The sequence below is a fragment of the Aotus nancymaae genome, unplaced genomic scaffold (assembly GCF_030222135.1).
Source record: "Aotus nancymaae isolate 86718 unplaced genomic scaffold, 86718_ANA_hifiasm-v0.15.2.pri h1tg000019l, whole genome shotgun sequence".
NCBI lineage: Eukaryota > Metazoa > Chordata > Mammalia > Primates > Aotidae > Aotus > Aotus nancymaae.
Genome location: NW_026988431.1, coordinates 13203942 through 13230167, shown reverse-complemented (window position 1 = coordinate 13230167; position 26226 = coordinate 13203942). Strand labels below are relative to the sequence as shown.

The following is a 26226-nucleotide window of genomic DNA, read 5'->3' as shown; positions in this document are numbered from 1 at the left end:
TTTAGAGATTCCTTATTCTACTTCCTTCAGATTTTTTTGTATCTTCTAGTATTTTCTTTTGACATTTTCTTTAAACCCAGTGAGATTCAGTTTCTTCCTCTATAAGTTAATCAGCCTTTACCTAACCTATTCGAATACTTATCACTAACTCCATGTGTTACCTCCTTTCTCTGCTTATCTTGATTTGACCGAAGACAGAATTCAAATGCTATACTTCCTTGAATCATTTTGAAAACAAGGGCAAACAAGAAGGAATGGAGGGAGGGAGGGAAAAGAAAAGGAATGTAGAGCTATGAGAATGTTTAGTTTATCATGTGATGATTTTTATGTTTTAGTCTCTACATATAGACTAAATGTTAATAAAAAACACCAAACACTATAGTGTGTGTGTGTGTGTGTGTGTGCAAGAATATTAAACAGCCTCCTCTCCATTTCCACAATGTCTCGCAGAATTATGTAATTATTAACTTTCCACCAGTCCTAGGCAGTTCTATCTCCTCTAATACTAGAAATGTCTCTTCTATATAGCCTATCCACTACTCAAATAGCTGCTTTAGGTTCACTATCTGAATGAATCCTAATGACAAGACTATGAAGTGTGTATTATTATGATGCCCGTTTCACATGTGAAGACCCTGTGTTGTAGGGAGGTTGACTTTTCTGCCCAGTGTCACCTTTTCCTAGCTTTCTTCTCAGCATCTTTGCCCATTGCTCTATCCTCAGCCATAGCATACCACTCTAGGTTTTTCAAATGGAACGTCCCTGTTCTTCACTTTTGTAAATTTTCCCCTTCTTGTGTGTCCTACTCTCACAGCCTCCTCTCTTTGCAAAGCAACTTAGAGGTTACTTTTTTTGAATAATCATTTTCTGTATTTTTTGCTAGAATCAATCACCCCTGAGTTTCCCTGGCACTTTGCATATTGTATCTGACATTTTTGTTTGTTGGCGCATTGTCTCTCTGATTTGATGGTTCCCTGTTTGGTGAATAGGGTCCTATTTATTTCTGTCTTCATTGCCTATCTCAGTGCCTGACATGCATTAGATAATCATTTTTATTGAGTCAATGCTGTATAAGAATTATTCCTAGATTATAAGGTAGCATATGAAAATTCTAGTCAGAATTATAGATATTTTAATTTATAAAATTTAATATCTAGTTATATTTGAACTTTTTAAAAATTTAGGGTATTTTAATAATATGGGCCTCAGCTAGCCAAAATTGGAGGGATGTATAGCCATAATTCTGTGCATAATGCTACTCCCTTTCGTGAAATCCTTGTTTTATCTTTTTCATAGGAATTTACTTGTCAACCACTATTACTAAGGCAATTAGCTAATCAATTATCAGTTGAACTGTGTTTTTTCCCCACCACAGTGGGACACACTGAAAAATCATAAAACATAGTGAGGGACCTAAGATCCAGCTGGGGTGACAAATCTAATACACAGAAAAATTAAGTATAAATACTCTTAATCTGCAGCCATAATGCACCAGTGGGTTACTGAATACAGACCTAAGACCACTTGCAGTTAATTAGCCCAGTTTTCCTGATACCACTCGGCAGGATACAACAAACTGTCATCCAAAGCTGTGCAGGGGAGAAGAACCTCCATCTGCTATTCCTGTAGCAAGGTTATAAAACCAAACTCTCCTAGGCTGGCAAAAGGCTTCCCTCTTTGGATTGATGCCATCTCAGACTTTTATTTAAAGTTTACTGAGCCAGGACAATTTGTGTCACTAATTTCTTGGAACATCTAGGTCCTCTCTCATGGTCTTAAAGTTGTGCAGTCTTTTTGGTAACTTAAGCCTCTGTAACATAACAGATTTTGCTTCTTGCAGAATTTGTATTTCATTTAGTTATTCCGACTATATCCTGAATTTGTGTTTTTAAGACTAGCTCTGACAATGTAATCATTCCAGGGTTTTTATTATTTTCTCTCTTTAACTTACCAATTCATAGCTTTATTACTTTTGTCTTTAATTTTTAGAAGTTATTTTATAACTATGAAGGTTTAATTTTGCCTTCTACATTGCATTGTCCTTCATTGTAATTGCACATTTGTGACTGTTGTTATTCTCCTGAGCTTCAAAGATTAATGGTTGGGGTGTGTGTGCGTGTGTGTGTGTGTGTGTGTGTGTGTGTGTGAGATTTTGTTTTCTCATAGCTTTTCCACTAAGTACCTTCTACTTTCATTTTTCTTTTGTCTTCCTTTCCTATAATAACATCAACAGAAAATTATAAGATTAAATAATTAAATAAAATATGAGTTTCTACAGGAAAATTTAATTCCCTGTATTATAATCATTACGTTTTTATTATTTTCTCTCTTTAACTTACCAATTCATAGCTTTATTACTTTTGTCTTTAATTTTTAGAAGTTATTTTATAACTATGAAGGTTTAATTTTGCCTTCTACATTGCATTGTCCTTCATTGTAATTACACATTTGTGACTGTTGTTATTCTCCTGAGCTTCAAAGATTAATGGTTGGGGTGTGTGTGCGTGTGTGTGTGTGTGTGTGAGATTTTGTTTTCTCATAGCTTTTCCACTAAGTACCTTCTACTTTCATTTTTCTTTTGTCTTCCTTTCCTATAATAACATCAACAGAAAATTATAAGATTAAATAATTAAATAAAATATGAGTTTCTACAGGAAAATTTAATTCCCTGTATTATAATCATTACGATTTTATGGAAACCCAATATGGCTTACTGTTTTGTTTTCAACTTGTTAGTTTTTTTTTTAATTGTGTGCTTATTTTATTAAAATATATTTCTCTTATTATTTTCACAGGGAAAAAGATGGCCTATCAGAAGGTCAATGCAAATCAAAGAGCTCCAGGACACTCACAGTACTTAGACAATGATGATCTTCAAGCCACTGCCCTTGACTTAGAGTGGGACATGGAGAAGGAACTAGAGGAGCCTGGTTTTGACCAATTCCAGCTAGACATTGCTGAGAATCAGAACCTAGGGCATTCAGAGACTACAGACCTCAATCTTGATTCCATTCAACCAGCAACTTCACCTAAAGGAAGGTTCCAGAGACTTCAAGAAGAATCTGACTACATTAGCCATTATACACGATCTGCACCAAAGAGCAATCGCTGCAACTTTCGCCACCTTTTAAAAATACTTTGCACAGCCACCATTTTATTTATTTTTGGGATTTTGATAGGTTATTACATACATACAAATTGCCCTTCAGATGCTCCATCTTCAGGAACAGTTGATCATCAGTTATACCAAGAGATTCTCAAGACAATCCAGGCAGAAGATATTAAGAAGTCTTTCAGGTAGGTGAAGAAGAAACATGTTTGAATGCATTTCTTGGGAAAAATGATTCACACGGGGTATTGAACTGATGATTTTGCCATGGTTCAAGTCAGTTTTGCAAGCTGAGAAACATAATTTACCAGCACAACAAGAATAGAAATTTCAAAGGGGGAGGGTGCACATTTTTAGATTTATGGTACTTCAGTATAAATTTGTGATGCAGTTTTATTAATTACCAGTAAGAATCATAACTTCTATGGAGACTTGAATCTTCAGCCACTGTATTTTCTTCCTCTTGAGGAGCCTAGTTAGGCCAAATTGGGATGCAAATATTGCCAGATATACATGTAATAAAAACTAGGACATTAGCCATATCATTAAAAACTTTAATGACATCAGAATAAAATAAACCTGCTTTATGGACTGAAGTAACTGTCTTCAAAGGCTTCACTGATCATATAACTAGTGGATAACTTGGAAAATTTTATTAGCATACATGGTAAGTTGTAAAAGGTTTTCTAGTTTACATATTTAGTAAAGAACTGGATATGGAAGATGAGGTATTACCTTCCACATATGTCTTCTATATTTGCAGAAAAAGAATAGTCCTAGGTGAATCATGTATGTTGTTTGTAGGTAGATAGGGTAGTGAGGTACTACTTCTCCAGGATATTCTTTCTGGGTTCCACTGATTTGTTACAGCCGAGATGTTGACCAGTGTGTATTTCTAGGAATTTTCTCAGAAAAGCATGTCCACTGAACAGTGTGTCACTTAATTCATGTACTGAAATTCCATGAGTATTGGTGTTGGTAGATTCTAATCCTCTTCCTGAAGATTAGGCCTCAGTGACTGACAGGAATGTGTTTCCTACACTCTTCTGTATCTGCTATTCACTTTTGCGTAAGCATCCCTGCACATTTAATTTGTGGATAATAACTCTTTTAAAGATACTTCTCAATGTAAAATTGTTTATATTGAATTGACCTAAAGGATATGCCGTTGTCTTATAATGAATGATTGTATCAGTCGGGATCCAATGAAGATAAAAAAACTTCCTGAATATTTAAAGCAGAAGGCATTTAAACTATAGAAATCTTCCAACAATGAACAGAACTGATAAGCCAATCAGGCCATACTCAGGCAACCCAGAGAGTAACAAAATGGAGCCATTTCTAAACCTAGACTAGAGGGAGAAGTGATGGGGTTGGAATGTCTGTGCACACAAGGGCAGAAAGGGGGACATAACCTCAGCTGCAGACACCACTGAAGACAGAGAGAGGGAAATGCCCCAGCTTCTCTTTTCCTCCCACCACTGTGTCCTAGCAGTTGTCCTATTGGCTGAAACCAGCCAGAGACTGTTGACTTACAGTCTGGGAAACTCATTCTGAAGGGATCCACTGCCTGAAATATAGGCTGGAGCAGGAAAAGGAAAATGTCCAAATAAAACTAACTGGCTCAGGATGTTATTAAAAAACAAAGAAAATAGAAGAACTCTATAAAACTGTTTTTACTTTAACTTCATTGTGGACATCGGTTCTATTACAAAATTTCTTCCAGAAAAGGATCCTTAGCATTAATTTCTTTTTAATGTTAAGGATACTTGTGTGTGTGTGTTTTTTTTTTTCTGAGCAACTGGTTACTTCTTAATTTATTGACACAGTGAATACCATAACCTAGTCTGCTTCCTTCTTTGCTTTGGTTCTAAGTTTAGAGTCAGATTTCTATTTGTAAGTTTATAAGGAACTTCATAACAAGCATTTTGTTTACAAACTAAGCTATGTATTTATTTTATATCATTATATTACTTTGACTTTCTTTGACTTGTTTTAATCTTTTTTTCAGCACTGTAGTCGTCTTTAAAAACTGTCTTATGTCTTCTTTGCAAATAGGCAACTAATTATAAATTTAAATATATAATACATTAAAATATTTTTTTTTCTCAGAATGGAAGCTGCATGATGGTAAGGATTATATTCCAGTCTTAAACTCCAAAATCAATAAAATAATATTTATGTCAAATCTAGCTATGAAAGCATAACCACTAGCAATTACACTCCCAGGTAGCTTTCTGTGGTTAGGCACAGATTCACAATTATGGGTCCATCAAATAGCCAGAGTTTTTTTCTTTATTGAGATAACATACTTTCTATTTCAAAAAAAATCGTATTTTTGGTACAAATATCTTTACAAACATAACAGCTGCTCATCCAAAAATAACTTTTCCCTCAATAGTCATCTCACTGCGTGTTCTTATGAGTCTCTGTGTTTACTAAGCAATCTTAGCCTTAGTTCTGTACCTCCAACTAGTAGTAGATTCCTGCTGTTACTTTCCATGAATTTATTAATAACTTTATGCTCTTACTGGCCCACTATTTTGTTCATCGATCGCTCTCTCTCTTCTCTATTGGTTCTCTTTTCCTGCACATGCTCTAAGCCCATGTCAGTTCTTATCAAATAGCCTAATAATTGTGTAATGCAAGATATGTTCTTTTTATAATAGATTAGACTGCAGACTCTATGAGAGAATGGACCAAACTTGGTTGTCTACCATTAAATGCAATCATCTAATAGACATTAAGTAATTATTTTTTAAAGAATAAAATGAATGCATGAATAAATGAAAAACAGTTCTATGTTTAATTTATCAATTATACTATGTATTTTTAAAATTATTCTACCATTTATATTTTTCATATATTACAATTTTATACAAAATATGAACATAGTATTTATTTGCATTATATGACATAGTCATATTTAAGTTATATAATTATATTATGATTACTCAGAGAATAGCCTGTGTTCTAATTTTAAATACATGGCAACTTATATCAAAACCAGATACTGTAAAAATATTAAAGTATCACTATTGATGCTTCAGTTCCAGCTGAGACATAAAGACAATTGATGCTACATTTCTAAGACTAGCATGTAGCATGTAGAGCTTTTTAAAAAAATGATAGTATGGCCCCAGAGATGATTAATTATCCATTTTTGGCGTATGAGACTAGGAAGAATGAAGAAAGTGAAGCATTTTTGAAAAAGCTGTTGATGTGCCATAAGTCCCAATCTCTTCTCAAAAAAGAAGGCTCAAATCTAGTGAAAAAAGTTGAACAGAACTACCCGGAAGATGTAGGGGCGGCAAAACTACTTGGAATAACTTGGTATCTGTCTCATTCAGAGTTTCCAGACTCTTACCTTCAGTGATATCTAAGTGATAAGAGATTCATTGCTTAGGCTAGTTGCTGATAAAAGTGCAAAAGAGGGCCAGGCTTGGTGGCTCACACCTATAATCCCAGCACTTTGGGAGACCAAGGCTGGTGGATTGCCTGAGGTCAGGAGATCCAAACCAACCTGGTCAACATGGCGAAACCCCGTCTTTACTAAATATGCAAAAAAATTAGCTGGGCGTGGTGACAGGCACTTGTAATCCCAGCTATGTGGGAGGCTGAGGCAGGGAGAATCGCTTGAACCCAGGAGGTGGAGGTTGCAGTGAACACTGCACTCCAGCCTGGGCAGCAAAGTGAAACTCTGTCTCAAAAAAAAAAAAAAAAAAAAGTATGAAAGAAGAGGTAGTTGTTTTAGGTGGCATATGGAAAATTTTATTTCTGTGGATTCTATCCAGACTGAGAGGAAGAGAGCAGGAGGCCTGGAGAGGGGAGAAGCTAGAGGTGTGTTCAGATGCCAGGGGGCTGTAAGCCAGGAGCTAGGGGAGGATATATTATTAGTCATTTAAAAGGAAAATGAAAAGTCTCCAGTTGTGGAATAAATGAATCTGAAAGAAGCACACAAAGCACATACCAGAGAAAATTTCAGCTGAGAACTCCTCCTAGGTCTAGAGTGTCATGTAGGCTTATGTGAGTATCCATCAAGTAAGAAAAGAAACTTGTGCTCCCCATTTACCTATTCTCACTTGGCTCTGCTTCAACTCCAGAGGTATCAGAAGCTCTAAGGGAAGAGGTATAAACCACAAGTCAAAGAAGCTTTGACTACAAGGCTTCTTCTAGTCAGGAGATGACCAGAAAGTGGGAAACAGTTCAAAGTTCTGTCTATTAAATGATATTGAACATTTTAATTACTCGCTGGAGAAACTCAAATCACTTAAAAGTGAGCAGTATTGCTAGGCTTGTTATCTAGGAACAGGCAAACAGCAATAGCAACAAAAACTGGCCCTAATGAATAGGTGTAAATGGGGGAGATAAAAGGACCTTTATGACTACATTTCCTACTCATGCTTGCTCAATGTAGAGGTCACATATATGTTATTTTTATGTACTATTTTTATAAAGAACATATTTGAATAATGTGTTGATTCATAGAAAATCATTGAGAATAGTACTGACTGCATATCCTGGTTTAAGAACCTGGTTCCCATGAAAAAACCCATATAGTAGGTTCATATAAGCCAACTATTTGGTATCAAGTTATCCAAATAAAAGAAAATCAGTCAGAAGTTTAGTTACACTTGACATTTGTTGACATAGTCAGAGATATGAAGACCATGTTAGTATGTGGGTGTGTATATGCCTCTGTGTGCATCTGTGTAATAATCAACCATATAGTAAGATTCTCCCAGTCTCTTCTTCCTATGTTCAACTTTCCATGTATCTTCTGTGTGGGTGAATGTATATTCAGATGTATCAGATTCAAAATAGGTCATTAAAGTTCGTTTAATGTATGTTTTTGGTGGCTTGGAGCAGTGATTACTTGGATAATGCAAGTTTATTGTAAGCATCAAAACAGGAAACTGGGAAACTGGGCTAATATGTTAATCTATGAATAATATTTACTCATTTATTGGGCCTAATTGATAGAAAATCTGGATCCATCTGTTCCAGAGACCTGAGTAAACAGTTCTCTGATATTCACTGAAGTGTTGATCAATTCTTTTTCAATCTATACTAGTTTTTGTTTTTATTTTTGGATCTTTTCCCAATGCTAATTGCTAAATTCTCCAGTATATTATTCTATTCCTATTCTCCAGGATGAAATGTCATTTTTATCTTTTTGGGGGCCAGAGATGTTTGTGACTGTGTCAAGTGCTTATCCCTAATCTAATCGGCTTAAGCCAGTTGGGATGCTGGTTATCTTGTATAAACCATGTTTGCCCAGGACTGCTGAGAAAGCTCTTTAAGGTAGAAGAAGCTTGAATGTCCCAGGTACAATGTTTTACTTCTATTATATAATAAAGCCACCAAGCCTTAATAGTGTATTTATTTATTTAAAGAATTGACATGTATACACACACATATATAATTGCAGTTTTGCCATTAAAAGTAATGGCAAAAGCTGCAATTACTTTTGCACCAACCTAATTCATTCTAAAGATCATAAGCACATTTCTGAGCAGAGTAAGTATGCTGAAAACTTCAAAACATAGTTTGAAAATATAATATTGTAATAAGAAATTTGAAATGGATAAATTAATGAGGTTTAGTTTATTTTTGAATGCAGGAATTTGTTTGCCTTTGACAGCTATAGATGCTGTGAAATGGTGAGACTAAAAGAAAATGTGTTGTATGCTAATTATGGCTAATATATGGTTACCTTTTCTTAATGGAAAGAGTACTATGATTCTTCCTAATTATCAGTGCAATACGTACAGAAAATTATAAAGAATGAAATAAAAACCATCCATAATCCTCCTTTTTTAAAAAAATCATTGTTATTCCCTCTATCATTCCCTATCAATCAGCAAAATTGTATTTGGCCATGTATATTCTTTTGCACCTCCTTTAGAATTTTTTAATTAAAATATTAGGCTCACTTTTCAAGCCAATAAATATAGATTTAAATCACTACATAAAATACTGCCTGGTATTCCATTATATGGATGTCATTTAACTTAACCTATTCCTTATAAATGGACATTTAGGTTTCCTCTGTAAACATTCTTATACATAAATCCAAGTGTGCCTATTTAATTATTGCCTTCTGATAAGTTCCTGGAAACAAATCACAGCTTCAAGGAGTTCAGATTTGTGTAGTTGTCTGCTTTGTGTCGCCAAATTGTCTTGAAGAACTGCCAGCCTTCTAAGTCCTTATTTTTTATTTGTTTTTGATAAGCCAAAAATAATGTTGATAAAGGTTTTCTATATGAATTGACACCTTGCATTTTATTTTTTATGTATGAATTACTTTTTAAAGGAGTTTCCCCATGGCTTTTATTGGTTCTTTCCCATGGTATTTATAGGTTCAGAAACCAAAATGTCATAATAATAAAATAGTCAATCACAGTATGCATGCTCCCTCATCTCTTTGGATTTCATTTACAAAATATTTTATTTTCTAACTTCACAAATAAAATGAATAAATAGTAAAATGAAATCTCTAAAGATATATCTATTTTTAAATGTTTGCATTATTCTGATGGGAGAATATTTTTCATCATTGATATAAGTAAGCAAGCCTGAGTTAATTTATACTGTGAAATGATCTTTTTTATTTTTTATTTTATTTATACTTGTAAGCGTAGTAAAACATCATATTTTCTTAGATGAGGGTTAACTCTTCAAAACGTTTAGAAAATGTTATAAATTGGTTGGACGGGGTGGCTCACACCTGTAATCTCAGCACTTTGGGAGACCAAGGCAGGCAGATCAGGAGATCAAGAGATCGAGACCATCCTGGCCAACATGGTGAAATCCCATCTCTACTAAAAATACAAAAACTACCCAGACATGGTGGTATGCGCCTATAGTCCCAGCTACTCAGGAGGCTGAGGCAGGAGAATTGCTTGAACCTGGAAGGCGGAGGTTGCAGTGAGCCGAGATCGCACCGCTGCACTCCAGCCTGGCGACAGAGCAAGACTCTGCTCAAGAAAAAAAAAAAAGAAAATGTTATAAATTATCTTCAACAATACCATGATGAATAATATCTTGTCTGGAAACCTAGTTAAAAATGCTGCTTCAGATATAGGCATATTTTAGTAATTAATATAATAAATTGGATTCCTAAATCTCATTTGTTTTCTGTTCTTCCGAATGTACTTTTGAAAACGATCTTCTCTCTGTTCTCTTTCTTCTTTCTCCTCTTTCTCCTCCATTACTCCCTTTCAGCCGCTAAATTGTATACTTAATTATGTGTAATATGGGTGTTACATTTTGTAGTACTAATTAAACTTTACCATTGACACTATTTGGTTAGGTTAGCTGGCTTTAATGACATTAAACTAAGGAAATAACAAATTTACTGTGTATATACCGCCACTTTGTATGTCATGCACCTGTCCATGAATCATAGCACTCTTTATTGCTGTACTCAGACCTTGCTGCAGAATCCTTCTCAACCCAACACCCTTGAAAGCTCCTATTCATTGATCAGAAATACACAAGAGAGGATTTGCCATTCTTATCTTATGATATAGCTATGCTCGGTGAACTGATATAATTAAGTTCATTTAACTTATAGGGATACATTTCTCTCTTCTGGAAAGATAAATTCCATAATTTTACCAGGACAACTAGCTACAGCAAGAAACACAACTCATGACCAATCTATAAGGCCAAAAAGTCCGAACTCTTAGAACCCTGCATTTTAACATTTAGTATATTTTTACAGACGTTCCTGTACAAAGTTGATCTCCTGAAAGGAGAAAATCTCTGTCCAAGCTATCTAAAAGCAAAATATCTATATAATTTACTTTTCACCTGTAACTTTCTCACCTGCACTAATTTACCATCCCATGATATGAGAAAATATGCAGCTGGGCTGCTTTCCTGTCCCCTTCTTTTAACTCAGACATTAGGTTTATTTACTTGTTATAGTATTGGTGTCTTTCCTGTGCACACGGTTTTCTCATTTTTTATCTCTCCCTTTCCACACCTGCCATGCATGTTAACTTCCTTCCATTCAAGAACCACTGCACTTCATTTACCAAAGAATGTATAATCAAGCAAGTTTCCTGTCCAAGCAAGTGGACAACTTATACATTACCTCCAGTCTTAAATGAGGGAGTCGAGGCAGTCCTTACCTAAAGGTAAACTGGCTGTGGAATTCATGAAGACCCCCAGAGTGTTTTTATGGTTATCAGGACACTAGAAAGGCTGATGTGAAATAGCGGTTTGTCTCTCCTCTCACCCCACAGAAATATAGTTTTGACTGACATGCTTTTGTACCAACACAAGATTTTGCTGTTGTTTGATGATGTTGTTTGATGATGATGATGGTGCCATCAGCAGCTGTTCTCTTCTAGTCTCCAGCCTTACCTTCCAACTATTTTTTGGCCCTTCTTCACCTTATTATTGTTATTATTATTATTGTTATTTTGTACTTTGTCTTCCCTACATGTTTTTTGTCCCTCTCGGATTTCAGTATTAAAATGAATGACAGTATGAAGATTTGGAGAAATGAAGAAAGCAATAAAGCAACTGCTATTTTAATTGGAGAAAACCATGTAAATGTATGCACATAATTCAGAGTATGCAAACGATAACAGAATGAATTTAACAGTAATAGAGTGATGGCTCCTAAAGGAAGTAATTAGCTATCCTATCATTGATCTCTCCAGATAACAAATGTGCATTGTCTTAAATTTAATCAGAAAAGGAATACATAGGGTAAGATTGCTTTAATTATGCATAGTGTTTCATTGCTATGAACCTTAAATAAGACAACTTCTTAACTCGGAGTTTCTCAGTGTTATGCAGAATGGCATTAATTGTCTTAACTGGATACAACTCACATATGCAAGCTCATGCCCCTCACAATCCTTAGGTATTTGGCTAGAGCAGCACCCACCAATGGGAAGAATAAGGATCGTTGAAGGGGCCTTTGACTGCACTAATCTTCTCCATCTTAATCTGTTAAAATACTGTAAAATACTATTTGAGATCTGATTCAGGTGCCCACTCCTTCATGGAAATCTTGAAATCCCATCAGCTGAATTTTCGATTTCTCTTTGTAACCCACATACTTTATTTCCTCTCATTTTGTCGGCATGAATCACTTTCTGTTTCATGGTGGAGAAAGAGCTGTGGTTCTGGCAGAGTTTAAATAGCATGGAGGCACTCAGTAAGACTTTACTGCATGAGAGAATGAACTAGAATACAGATCTTCTTGATAAACTTTCATTTCCATGTGGATCATCACTTTTTTTGCAAATGAAAATAATGTATACTTTTTGTTATTTATACCTCTCATTGAAATTTTAATCATACATATGTATGATTCATATATATAAACGTGGCTATGTATACACATACACATATCCCTTCGATTTTTAAACAAACTTTATCTATGTGCTCATAGCATGTACTAAAAAAGTTGATTTTGAAGATAGATGAATTTTTTCTCTTACATAAACATGAGCTGGATGTCTACTATATTCCAGGCACTTGGCTAGTCACTCTGTAGTTTTTAATGACATTCTGTTTAATCTTGAGAGCATTCTTTTTCTATACAGAATAAATGAAAATAAAAAAATTCACAAAATATATTTCCATGATCACAGGTTTTCAGGAGGTACAAAGTGGATCCTCACAGCTAGTTTCAGCTTCAAGAAGAGGTTGTCTCAGTCTGGGCCATTTCTACCTAAAGACTTGCTTTCTTACTCTCAGTGGTCAAGTTCAAAGGATTCTGTCTGTCTCTCCTCCTCAGCTCCCATGCACTCACATACGCACACAAATTATTTTATCCATTTGGTTACATTCTGAGATTAGGTGTTACTTTTCTAGTAAGCAAATTTTCTTAATCTTTTTTATTGAGTCTATCTAATGTGAAGCATCAGGACTAAGAGTGTTAAGGATCAAAATGTTGCAACTGTTAATTTTTCTAATTTATTTTATTTTGTATTATTAGTTAGAGGGGTCTATTTTACATAATTGCAGTGATTATCTTCTATCAATGAACTATTTTCATTAGATATATCAAGATCATCTGTGGTAACTGACTGCCTATTCTGAAAATTAATCAGCCTTAGGGCTTGTCACATTTTTCTTGTATCTTTTTCTGCATTGACTATAATATGCTTTTCCATCCACTCAATTTTTGATCTTACTCATTCCAAAAAAGGAACAAGATCAGTCAGTTGTAGTACAAGGGAATAACAAAACTTTTACTTTGAGAATCAGATATGTCAATTTCCTGTGGATTCATTTGACTTTCCGACACTCATGCTATAGAAAAGTTGGTAATGATCACATTTAGTAGAGTGCAGTATAAGTTAAACATGGAAAGGTTGAGAACAGTTTGCATGCTTCTCTCTTTCACGTTCCTGTTTAATGTCAATGAAATCAATATTCAAGTGGCAGATATGGTCCTTTGAGATTTGCAGTTTGAAAATCCTAATCCATGCTTTAAAAATTAAGCGAATTTCAGCGGGAAATAGGGGAGGGACAGTGGCGGGTGGGGAGTTAGGGAGGGATAGCATGGGGAGAAATGCCAGATATAGGTGATGGGGAGGAAGGCAGCAAATCATACTGCCATGTGTGTACCTATGCAACAATCTTGCATGTTCTTCACATGTACCCCAAAACCTAAAATGCAATAAAAAAAAATTTAAGCGAATTTCAGCTAAAACTATTAATTCCATAATCTCATAGGAGTGATTTACAGGGGAACATTTCAATTAAAATATATTTTAAAATAGATTATGTATGTAAAATGCATCAAATCAATTAAATACTTTATCATAGTTACTTAAAAATTTTTCCAGTGGATATTTCTAGCTAATGGGAGAGAAAGTAAAGTTGCTGCGTAATTCAAGTACCAAAAACAGACGATGAATACCCGCACTCCACTGCCCTCATTCTGGAAAACTGTCACTGAATGGATAGTTCATTTTACTTTCCAAATTGTAAATGCTTATATAACCAGTATAATGTTTAATTTTATATACCAACTAGGATAATTAATACATGGTACCCAGATGTTTAGTCAAATATTATTTTAGATGTTTCTGTGAAGGTATTTTTAAGACGAGATTTAGATATAAATTAGTAGACTTTGAATAAAGCTGATTACCATTCATAATATGAGTGAGTCTCATCTAATCCATTGCAAACTTTAACAGGAAAAGACTGACCTTCCCAGAAAAGAGGTAATTCAACCAGCAGATGGCCTTGGACTCAAACTGTGTTCTTCCTTGGGTCTTTAGCCTGCCAGCTACCCTGCAGATTTTGACTTGCCAAGCATTCACAATTGTGTGAGTCAGCTCTTTAAAATAAATCAGTGTAGCTCTCTTTATACACAAGTACACACACACACATACACACACATCCTATATGTTCTGCTTCTCAGGAGAACCCTGATTTTTACACACAGAATTAGATAACTTAAATAAACCAATATAATATGATGGCAGTTTAATAATTTAGTCAGTCCTTAGAATTTAACTGATATGAAAAATTGATAGAATTTGAAATTATTTTCTATGTATCTAACAAATACTTTGAATATATTACTAAAAATGCTTAATCACTTTCTTCAACTTATTCAGTTTGTGGCATCAAAATGTAGTCAACTCCCCAAGCAAAAATTCACTTTTTAAATTTCACAAAGTGTCATTTTTATCTATAAAAAAAATAGTATTGAAGTTCTCTTTCCTTTCATTATAACTGGAGCAAATATATTAAATTTTATATGCCTGATTTGGGAAATCAGTTTCTGTTTTCAGTAACTGATTGTGTGTTATATCTGGGTCTTTTACAAATGAAGTGCACTTCTATTGCTTAAAAATTGCTTTCCTGTGCAACATGATGTAGTAATGAATTAAATCCAAATGAGCCTTATATTCACAATGTCATAATATGTAACTCATCCCCCGTGGAACTTTTTTATTATCTAACACAAGGCAAGCTAATGTCTTCCTCTTATGGCTCACTTCTCAGAAGGGAATGCAGCTTTCAGTATTAGAAATAAAGAAAGAAAACTATGATTTGAGATCAAATTACCTTTTTATAAACTCTCTGAATCACAGAGAGTACCTTAACATGTCCTGAAATATGCAAATCAAATTCTGATAGAACAAGAAACAAAAGAAGCAGTTCCAATTCTATGGAGTTCTATCTGTGAGAATAAAATGAAACTGAACATTTTTCTTTGAACAGAAATATATGCAGGTGATTTTACCTTCAATAAAAATAAAACAAGTGTGGGCGTTTTCTCTCCATTTCTTCACTTGGTTTCATTGTATTAACTCTATTCTGTAGAGAACAACTTGTAAGATCAGCTTGTACCAATATTGTGGTTCAAGCTGCTACATAGATTTAAAAGCTCTAATTTATTAGCCTGATAATTTTTGTAATTTGATGAAACACATCAGATAGTCCCTTATTGTAACTTCCGTAGGCTCGTCTGGAAGGCATATTTTAATTTAACTGGATATTTCAAAATGTGTCTTGCTATTTTATATGGACAAAGAGCAAAGATAAACAAATACTTATTTTTGTCCATTGGGACAGCCAAGATAAATTGTATCAGGTTTTCATAAGCTGTTATTTCTTGTGGTTCCTGGTTTTTCTCTTGGAGGTGGCCAGGCAGATTTTTTTCTTCATCCTGTTTGTGTTCACCGTACATAGATCTGAGTCAATTGCTTCTGGGTATAACGTGTGGTTCAGATCTAAACCTTCCCTCCACTTTCTTATTTTAAGTAGAGAACAAATTCCAATAAGATCTATTTTTGATGGTTTAATTTTTAAATTATATTTCAGTCAAATTAAAATCGCATACAAACATAAGCAAATGTCTATGTAGAGCAGTACAAGGGAGTTGGAAGCAAAGTCAAAGCTATAAACTGTTCTGGGGGAAAGTGGATACCTCAGCTTTCTAATTTAATAATTTGTGCTGTTCTTAATCAAATTTATATTCCAATTTAAAAATAACACCTGATAGCCTATCATTACAAGATGTATTAAAGGTCCCTCTTAATGCCAGTGCATTTACTCATGTTAACAAGTATTTACTGAAGGCCTACTGAGTGATGGGTACTGAGCTAGGTACTAGAGACAAAGCAGTGAATAAGACATACAAGATACCTGCATTTATGGTATTTATGTTCCCATTGGCCAATCCTAGACATGGGAACATAGTTGTTTATATAAACAAAATATAATGACACAGAATTACACACTGTAGTGGGAATGAAGAAAGGAAAAAGGAAGGGAGGGAAGGAAAGAAAGAGGAAAGGAAGGAATACAGTTTGCAAAGGTATTTAGGTGATTATTTGGGATGAAGTGGTCAGTTCAACTTCAAATGAACATTTACTGTGCTCTCTGAGGGTGGATTAGCCTCCCTTTTTCTCTTCAGGTATCCTAGGATTACCCAGCAGCTAACTGGTTGGTGGAGCCTGCCCCACCTCTTAGCTTTGCAGAGTACCATAGAACTCTTTCTCTACCAATTTATGTGGTTTGGGCCATCACATTTACAAACAAACAATAACAAAACAAACCCACTTGTAAAGAGCAAGTTCAACAGAAAGGGCAGGGGAGGGGGCTGATGGTAATGCGTTCTCCCCTCTTGCTTAATTTCTATTCATTTGTAACATTCCACGTGGAATTTTACTCTTCAAAGCAAGCATCACTGTTTCATTCTTACCTCTCTCTTTCAAAGTATTAAAAGTAAAGTAATTTATTTAAAGTTCTAGTTTTCTTCTCAAAATAGCCTCACTTCTAAGGATTGCCTCGTCACTTCCAGTTATTGTGTTTTGAGGGGTATTCCCCATAAATTTCACATTACATACAGAACTTATATGATATGAGTAATAAGAGAAATATATTTCTGATTCTTCAGTCCTTGTATAAAGAACCAAGTTGAGGATGAAATGTTACTCCTGGATTCTTGAGTCCTTTATTTTGTTTTAATCACTTGAAGTCTTTTAAATGAGTTGAACTTTGCTAGTTATATACAATTACAATCTAACAACCAGTGGTATATGTAAACTTTTTTAAACTGCAGGCAATATTAGTAAGGAAAATTCATTCACAGACATGGAAATTAAACAAAGATGTTAACATCAATTTTCCTAACGTCAAATTATACTTCGATTTCAGCCCTTCATACGTGCGGGGACAGGGTTTTGGAAGGCATTCTGCTGTAGCCTTTGCAGTTGCCCTTTTGTCAACTTATGGCCAAAAAGAGAAGAAGTTGGGACCAGAGGATGACAACACTCAGTGTGTTCTCAGAACTGAGAGAGTAGTTCTGTGATAATCACGAAAGCAGAAAACATAGTGCTGATAGCAATTTTCACTTCAAAAATACAATTATTCTTCTATTTGGGAATCAGAGCAAACTAAGTAACGAACAGTACTGATACTACTACAATGACCTATAGGCGGAAAGAGAAATTTGGGGATTGTGGAAAATGTCACTTAGAAAATAATTTGTCGATTGGTTTGAGGAAAAAAGATGTGAAAATTACACAGGATGACCAAAAACATTTAGTAAATCTAGGCAACAATTTGAGGTAAAAGAAACAAGATGATAAGAGAAACAAAATGAATTAAAGTTGTTTTTATTTTTTCTGACTGATGGTTCCAGAAGGTTTCTGGAATAAGTGCATGTGGGTTAGAAAGTAATCTAGGAATGCAACATTACTCTAGCATCTAGTTTAGAAAATTCTTCAAAGAAGGGAAGAAAAAAGGCTACAGTGTAAGCTAACAGAAGAAAGAATCAACAACAGTGCAGTCGAGAAATGGTCATTCAGCTGTTCAAAGCGGAGAGGCCCCTTCCCATGTCCTGTGTGGAGGTATGTCCAGGTGCTGGGAAGACGGTGATACTTTGCTCTAGGGAATATTTATCCAAGCTAATTCTGTGTCTGGGAAATGAACTAATAATGTGGATTGGAATCCAAAAAAAGCAACAAAACTTAGCAGAAACTCACACTTCTAGATCTCCCTTGACCTTGGAAAGTTGGCCAGGACTTTCCAGAATCTGTACTTAAGCTGTACACTCAGTGTTTAATAGAGGTCGCACAGAACTTTTTTGTGTATTAATATAACTCTGTCATAGGAGTATTTATGTTTAGTGTTTCTGAAATTGTCCAGAGTTCTGGGAAATAGGAATATATACCTAGAACTATTGTTGAAATGCCAACTCAGGTGTTATAACGGTAACCTAGATAACAGCTTATTATCTTTTTCAGATAGTTACTAATAGGATTTTTTAGGAAAATAAATAAAAATAAATGGTTTTCATTTGCTCCTGAGTTAGTTGTACCCTAAAGCAATGACTCATACTTCAGCGGTGGTCTACACATGACGTTAGCACTGGTAACTTCCTGGAATATTAAAACTTAGTTTTCTTATGATCCAATGCTGCTGCTTTCGGTAGTCAGTCAGGAAAGGGAAAATTAGGGTCATTCCACATATATTCGTATTTCCTCTAGTGCCAGTACTATAGTTCTATATGGCCATTTCATGTTCTCATGAAGATTTGAAATCAGGGGAATTTATATCATAGAAATACAACCAATTTAGAAATAGACTTGAAATTGATCTGCCTGGGATCAAATCCCAACTCCATTACATCCAGCTATTGTAGTGGATGATCTTGAGCAACGTTCTTAAATTTACAATGGCACAGTTTCCTCATTTTTAATATGCAGTTAATAATGGTCCCACCTTCAATGAAATGCATAAATGCATAAACAAGATTTAGATGAGAACCTGGCACATAGTAAAGAATATTACCTGCTATTTATTATTACATTATTTTTGTTAATAAAAGGTCATCAGCCATTCTCCATTGGTAATTCCTCATTGACCACCATCCTTAGTAGGTGGGCTTCTTGGAATGTTGCCCAGCCCATGCTTCTTCTCTGTCCCTCCCCTCTCCTCTCAACTTTACATTGTTTTTCCAAAATTCTTGTTAATATATTTTTTCCTGTCTCTTCCAAGTCATACTATTAGGGTCTCATATTCCATATTCTAAGTATTTTCTTGAATAAAATTCTCTCTCTAAAAATTTTGATGACAACTAAGATAATACTTTTTTAACCAAGCACATAATCATATTTGTAAGGTAAATTTTTATTCCACTTTATAAGTGGGTCAAAATACTTTAGGTCCCAACACATATGTAGGTGCAATTCAGCCAGCCTACTGAGTTATCCTCCTCTATCATGACATTAGCTAGATAGTTTCCATGTGGCATTAGGCAGATAGGAAGCAGAAGCCCGTTCTTAATTCGTACTATAAAGACACATAAACATCCGATGCTACATAGAGATGGCAATTTCCAGTTACAGAATCATTAATCATTTATTTTAATTAAGATGTATTGAATGCCTCCTCTGTACATGGCTTTCTGTTAAACGTAAAATTTAGTTAATGCAAAGATGAATAGATCCTTTAGGAACATACACTCTTATGAGAGAGTTACATAAATATCTAAATAATTGTAATATAGGCATAATGATGTCAGGCAAAGATTGTAGGAGAGAAGAATATAAATTCTGGTGGGGTAGAGTCTATTAGTGCTTTCCAGAAAAGATGAGCATTGAAGGCTATAAAGGCTTTAGATAAATTAATATATAGATATGAAATATGACTTACAGAAAGGTTGAACAAAGGCATGGAGGTAAGAAAGCACAGAAAAATAAATTTAGGTTGTTGTGAGTGTGCATTTTTTGACAGGCGATTAGTTTGTATAATATCAGTTTCCAGAAGTAGATAAGAATAATTTCATAGAAGGTTTGGAGAAAAGTTGATGGTTAGAACTTGGTTCTGAATACCATGAGAAATCAGCAAAAGATTCTGAGTAGGAAAATTATAAGATCAGACAAGGTAACTCTCTACATGATAGATTAGAGACAGAGAGCAAAAAAACATTGCAGAGATGGTTACAGGTGTCCCTTTCATACTAGCCACTTAATAAATATTCATCAAAGTTTTGGTCAGTGACGTATGTGCTGGTAGAGCATCTGTGCTGAGGTGTAGACATGAAGATAGATGCTAAAATGAGAAACACAGTACACAAAATTGCTTTTAGATTTTAATCAAAAATATCCTGCCCAATTGTGATTAAAACTAAAATTCTTGGGTTTTAGAATAACAGCATCTATGTCAGTTTTTCTTACCAAGATTCTTTCAATGTCTTTGAAAGGTCCCATATTTTACCAAGCTACCCCGCTAACAAGTTAGCTTGCCATACTTTCTTGGATAGTTGCAGAAGACATGAGACCCCTGGGTGAAAGATGAGAGAGAGCCAGTTTATCACAGCAGAGCAAGCATCATTTCCCACAAGTGATGAAAAGAGGCCAGTTGGACCCTGAGCATGCAGTGGTTGTATTACAGGAGAGGAACCTTGTGTTAAGGATCCCCGATTTTTTATGCTGAACAATAAGCATGCCTGCCTATTGCTCTTGAGGGAGATACTATATTCATCTTTTCAAAATTGTAAACAAGACCAACCTTTTCTCTGGAGAAAACCCTGTCTGTTTTTCAAGGCTGTTTGCTACATTCACATTCTTGGAAAGATAGTCTTGAAGAAAGGTAGTTTGTACCTCTGTTCACAGGATGTGCAAAAAAGTGAGAGTCTCACATAGAATCAAGTATTGTTTTGTCTCAAATTTGTCAGGTCTTAGTAATTTACTTAAATGTATTTAATACCTGCTTCACCCAAGTACCGTTTGTTAGGAAGTAGGAGTGGAAGTCTCAGAGGAATATAGTACAGTCTCCGGTTTCAAAGAGCTGAAAGTCTTAGTGAAGGATAGAGAGGAAAATATTACCCCATAGTGGAAGCTGACAGTCATAACTGTACTAATACAGATATAGGCAAAATGCCCTCTGAAGAAAGAGAAGGATTCTCATTGGAGGACTATTAAATCACGTGGATGTACCAGTATTGATTGTTAACACTTGGATTTAGCTCTATAGCAAAAATAACTCCAATAAATTAAACCCAAACTGAGAAAACAATCTGGGACCATCTGGAGAGATAGGGAACACTAATAGTTGGAATTAGGATTTTTGCTATAAGATACCCGCTTTAGGATATGGAAAACGTGTTATTATTAGGTTAAAGTAAATCACATAGATCTTTTATTGTCCTAAATACATAATTATGTTCTAAATATACACTAAACATAAAAGTGTTTTACTTTTCTTAGAGTTATTTAGAACATTGCACAACTAACTAGCTATTCCTTATGATATGCTAATGAGCCATTACTAATCACCAGGAGGCAATTAAAAACAGTGAGGGAGACTGTGAAAACGAAATGGATATTCTAGGATATGCTCTAGAACCTAAACCTTTTAGCCATGGTTCAAAGTCACACTAATACATTGGGACTTAGAAAATCTTAGAGTGAAAATTATGCCTGCAAAAAAAAAAAATTGAGGTGTTATTTATTACATAGTGGTTGTTTGTGGGACGGGAGGCTTAGACCCATTGTAGTATATAAGCAAGGAAAAAAATTCTAAGGGGACATATGTTGGCCATAGTAATTCATTTCAGCCAATGCAAATCACAAAAGAAAATTTCATAGTTTTGTTTTCTCTTTACAAATTACTTTACTGGTTTAATTAATCTGGGTCCCTTCCTCAGTATGTATGGGAAACTAACATGAATAGCTGAAACTGAAGCACTTATAAACTTGGTTTTAAATAAAAAGTTAAGATGTTAAAATGTCATAGACTAAATAATAAAATAGTCTATCAACCTACTTAACCTATCATCATATTTTTTACACATTAGACTTTTGTTTTCAGGAATAAATACATATTTCTTCATAGTTCTTAAAATTACCTCTGATTCCTACATACAGAATTTTTGCTTCTAAGAGCTGAGTTTGCCTTGTCTGTCATAGGCCTAGCAAACAGACAAACAGAAATGTATTTATTTAGTGTGGGCATTGATTTGTTATGCTTGTGATTTTTTTTTCAATCAAGCTTCATTATTGATGTCACAAAGGTTAGGTACAGTTTCATGACCTGTTGGCACCAAAATCTCTCTGAGGCTCATGACAATTAGCATATATATAAACTTGACTTTATTTTTTAAAATAAAAGACAGTAATGAAACACTTTTACAAGTCACATGTAAAACTCTGAACATTTGCAAATAACAGATAACATGTATATCCTAATGATACTTTTGCACCCAATTTACAAGTATAATGTCTGAATAAAAGAGAATGCTATTTAAGCAGCAAATGTAAATTTATCCTATATTTTGATGGGTTAAGACTCCACTTAGAAAGCATTTGATTGGCATATAGGTTGTGAAACTCTCAAGGTCATTAGATGAGGAGGAAGTAATGAATGGTATTTCTGCTTTATAGGATATTTGTTTGTTTTGCTTCTCTCAAGTCAGGTTTAAGAATTTCTTCATTCTGAATGGCTCAAAATGTCCATCTAAGTCCCTATAGTAGCTGTAGACAGATCACAGAACTAAAATGAGTTGCGTGATTGTTGTGTATCAGTAATGAGTATGCTAGTGGGGCTTTGGATCATTAAAAAAATAATTAAATAAAGCATGAAAATAAATAAAATAAAACTAGCCTTGGGAAAAACAATAAATTATCACTTTGTAATCACCAAATGATGTGCTTTAATGAGAACAGCAGGCAGGAGGTGGTAAACAAACCATTAAATTGTGAATAGACCAGTCAGCACATGGTATAGTGGTGCCACACACAAAAGAACAATAACTTACTCGGTTGTCTCTTTTATTCAATACTCTATAATGTCTAAATCAAAGTTTCCTAATGCATTTTTAAAAATGCAAGTTATAAAAATCTGCAGTAGAGTTCTGGATCAGTAAGCACTGTCAGGATGGATTATAGCTCTGCACAGTCTCTGCTGTAACAATATCATGATGAATGGAGAATGACACTAGCTGCCCATTTATCTCCTAAGATTACTGCTTTGATGATATTGATTCTTTCCTGGGCTTCTTAGACTCAAAATTATAACTCAGGTACTCAGATATCTGTTTTGTAAAGTATGTTCTTAATATGGTCCAATGTTTTCCTCTTTGGCTAAGATGTACTCATCATTAGGTAACAAAAAATTAAATCATTGCCTATTAGAACATGTGAGGATTTTCACAATTAAAATATATTAATTTTGTTTCATTTACAGAATAAATCACAATTCTTAAATTGTGTTTATACTTTATTTTTTTCAATGGACATTATTGATCATATGGTTACAGTGCAATAAACTGAGGCACAGGATATTTTAAAATACCTAAATTATATTCACTCATTTCAAAAAGCTCAGAAAGTCTTAGGAAGTAGGGAAGGAGAAATAATAAATAATAATATTCGATGAAATCATGAAGTTTGAATAAGGTGTCGTATAACCAAACAGTATAAAAACATCTAACTAGAAATGAATAACAAAGCTTTGATGAACAGAGATGAATTTACAGAAGGATAATACAAATTTGAACTAGTTTTGAAGGAGTTTTCCAGCTAGAGAAATATACAAATAATATTCCAGGTATATGGTATAAAGGTGCAGAATTATTATTTGGAAATGACCTTTAGTTCTACGTGGCAGGATGATAGGATGCAAGGCTATTTGAGAAAGACAAGGGAGGTGAGGAGAGAGACAGAGAGAGGGAGTGGAAGAGCAGGTAAGGAAAGGAGAAGAGGAAGGGAGAGAAATAGTTTTAAGTCAAAGTCAGATATGGAAAGCCTTAAGATGTTTTTGGTTTGTCTGGTTTTCTTTAACCTGAAGGTTGAGGAGTCACTTAGTGAGCATTGAAGAAAAATGTAAACCAGGGTGAGGGGGTAAGGCCGCTGTTGTCATGGTTCTAATTATTGCTTGCACTGCTGTTGAAGGTTGAACCACTGCAAAGCCCATGGAAATTGAAGCAAGGGAATGGATTTCGATGGTATTTTAGAGGTAGCATCAACAGTATTTGTTGCTTTAGCAGTGAATGAAGAAGTAAGGAGCCTACTTTTTCCTGATTGTACTTTCCTAAGACAGGGAAAAAGATGATTTTTAGATCAGATAATACTTGTTTTCCATCTTTTCCATGTAGCAATTTAACAACCATGCTCTGGTTCCTACTTTCAGTAAAGCCCAGTGCTATGGAGTACAGTGTAATTAAAACCTCCATTTCATGTGCTATTTTTTTCTGGCATTAAAAACATAGAAATCTATTAAAATACATCCTCTAAAAGGTATAGATTTCTAACTAGTGTTTGTAGAGGCATCTGGTCTTCTGTATTTAGCAGTTTACTCCTTTGGGACCTGTTATTAAAGCCAAGAACTTAATCTCATGAAAAAGGACTGTGTGTTGTTCCACTAGCATTCATGCAGTTCTAACTGAAATGACAAGAGTGAAGGCCATTAAAAAGTAATGCTTGAAATCGATCAGAGATAATGAAATTGCATTGGCCCAAGTATTAATCAATTTTAATAATTGCGTGTTACAATGGTCTTGCAATAAAAAGGCTGTTATCTTCAATTTAGCTCACTTATGCTATGTCTAGATGATTGTAACACAACTGGTTGATAAGTGTAACTATTTTCAACACCTGTGCTGTAAACAGTTTTATTGTTGACCCTTTTTGTTCTCTGCAAATTCCAAACAAAACCTGAGTTGTCTAAAACTGTTCAAACCAATTCTTGCTTTATTGTTATATCGATATAATCTTAAAAGTTAGTTTTACAATAGCAAAGACTTGGAACCAACCCAAATGCCCATCAATGATAGACTGGACAGGGAAAATGTGGCACATATACACCATGGAATACTATGCAGCCATAAAAATCGATGAGTTCGTGTCCTTTGTAAGGACATGGATGAACCTGGAAACCATCATTCTCAGCAAACTGACATAAGAACAGAAAATCAAACACTGCATGTTCTCACTCATAGGCGGGTGTTGAACAATGAGAACACATGGACACAGGGAGGGGAGAGTCACACACTGAGGTCTGTTGGGGGGGACTAGGGGAGGGACAGCAGGGAGAAATGCCAGATATAGGTGATGGGGAGGAAGGCAGCAAACCACATTGCCATGTATGTACCTATGAAACAACCCTGCATGTTCTTCACATGTACCCCAAAACCTAAAATGCAATAAAATATATAAAAAAATAATTTTAAAAAAGTTAGTTTTCAAATAGAACAAGACTAATTTGGGCTAGTAAGAAATCAATCATCCAACAGATAGTGTCCTGATTCATAAGTCTTTGATGAAGCTACTTGTGGATTCATTGAAAGAATTATTGATAAAGTCATGGACAGCCCTTCTTGTTTCTCTGATGAGTCCTCCTTTCAGCATCTGTCTTTTAAGTGGTATCCTACAGTATCGTGAAATGTTACTAAAAATTAAAATCTTCTAGTTCAGGTTAATTATTTTCTCTGATCTTGACTGAAGATAAGTAATAATGTTGACTCTGTTTACATAACAACAAGGAATAAAAATTTACTTTGTGCTTGTTTGAGGGTCTGGCCAAATGGCCATATAGATTTGTGAGTGTGTTGGTGATGGTTGGGTCATCACTGATTACATACTTGCCACCTGACTTGTCTTAGGTTCTTTGTCTCAGGCTTTAACAAACAATGGCCATATATGCAGCGGATTAAACATTCAAGCTTACTTTACCGTTGTCCTTGGTACCTCTTGGCCTTCCAAGTGAAGGATAAAATGTTTCATAACCAGAGCATGGGGCAAACGAATGGATAGGGAGAAAAACAGAAACTTACTTTGGCGCCCTCCTCTGGACAGGGAAGATACAACACTTTTATCACTGGCTGTGGTTGTAGCCTTTGAAGAATGTTCCTCCTGATTCAAGCTGCCTCAGGTAAGAGAGCTAAGGAACACCCCCTTTTATGAAGCCAGCTGGAAATAATTGTTGCTCTTATGGGAAAAGCCCAGGAAGTTCCAACATCCAGTTGTTCATCCACATCACACTTTTGTTTACAGATTTGTGCCAACAGGCGTCTACTACTTTTGTTAGTATCCTGGGCATCCTCCTTATGCAGGTCCTCATTCCACAAAGCACTGAGCCAAAACACCCCCAGATTCAAGATGGGTGTCTCC

General features: G+C 34.9%; 1 protein-coding gene across 8 annotated transcripts in view; it reads left to right on the top strand.

The window, feature by feature from the left end:
* Positions 1-26226, top strand: part of NAALADL2 (N-acetylated alpha-linked acidic dipeptidase like 2) — a 1216540-nt gene that overhangs the window by 503147 nt on the left and 687167 nt on the right. For 7 of the 8 annotated variants that reach the window (XM_064378623.1, XM_064378621.1, XM_064378622.1 and 4 more), the window contains one exon: positions 2796-3297. In XM_064378623.1, coding sequence (XP_064234693.1) covers positions 2804-3297 — 494 coding nt within the window. In that variant the 5' untranslated portion in view covers positions 2796-2803. Of the gene's footprint in view, positions 1-1773; positions 1798-2795; positions 3298-26226 lie in introns of those variants that run through there. The other variant, XM_064378624.1, reaches the window with a different exon arrangement.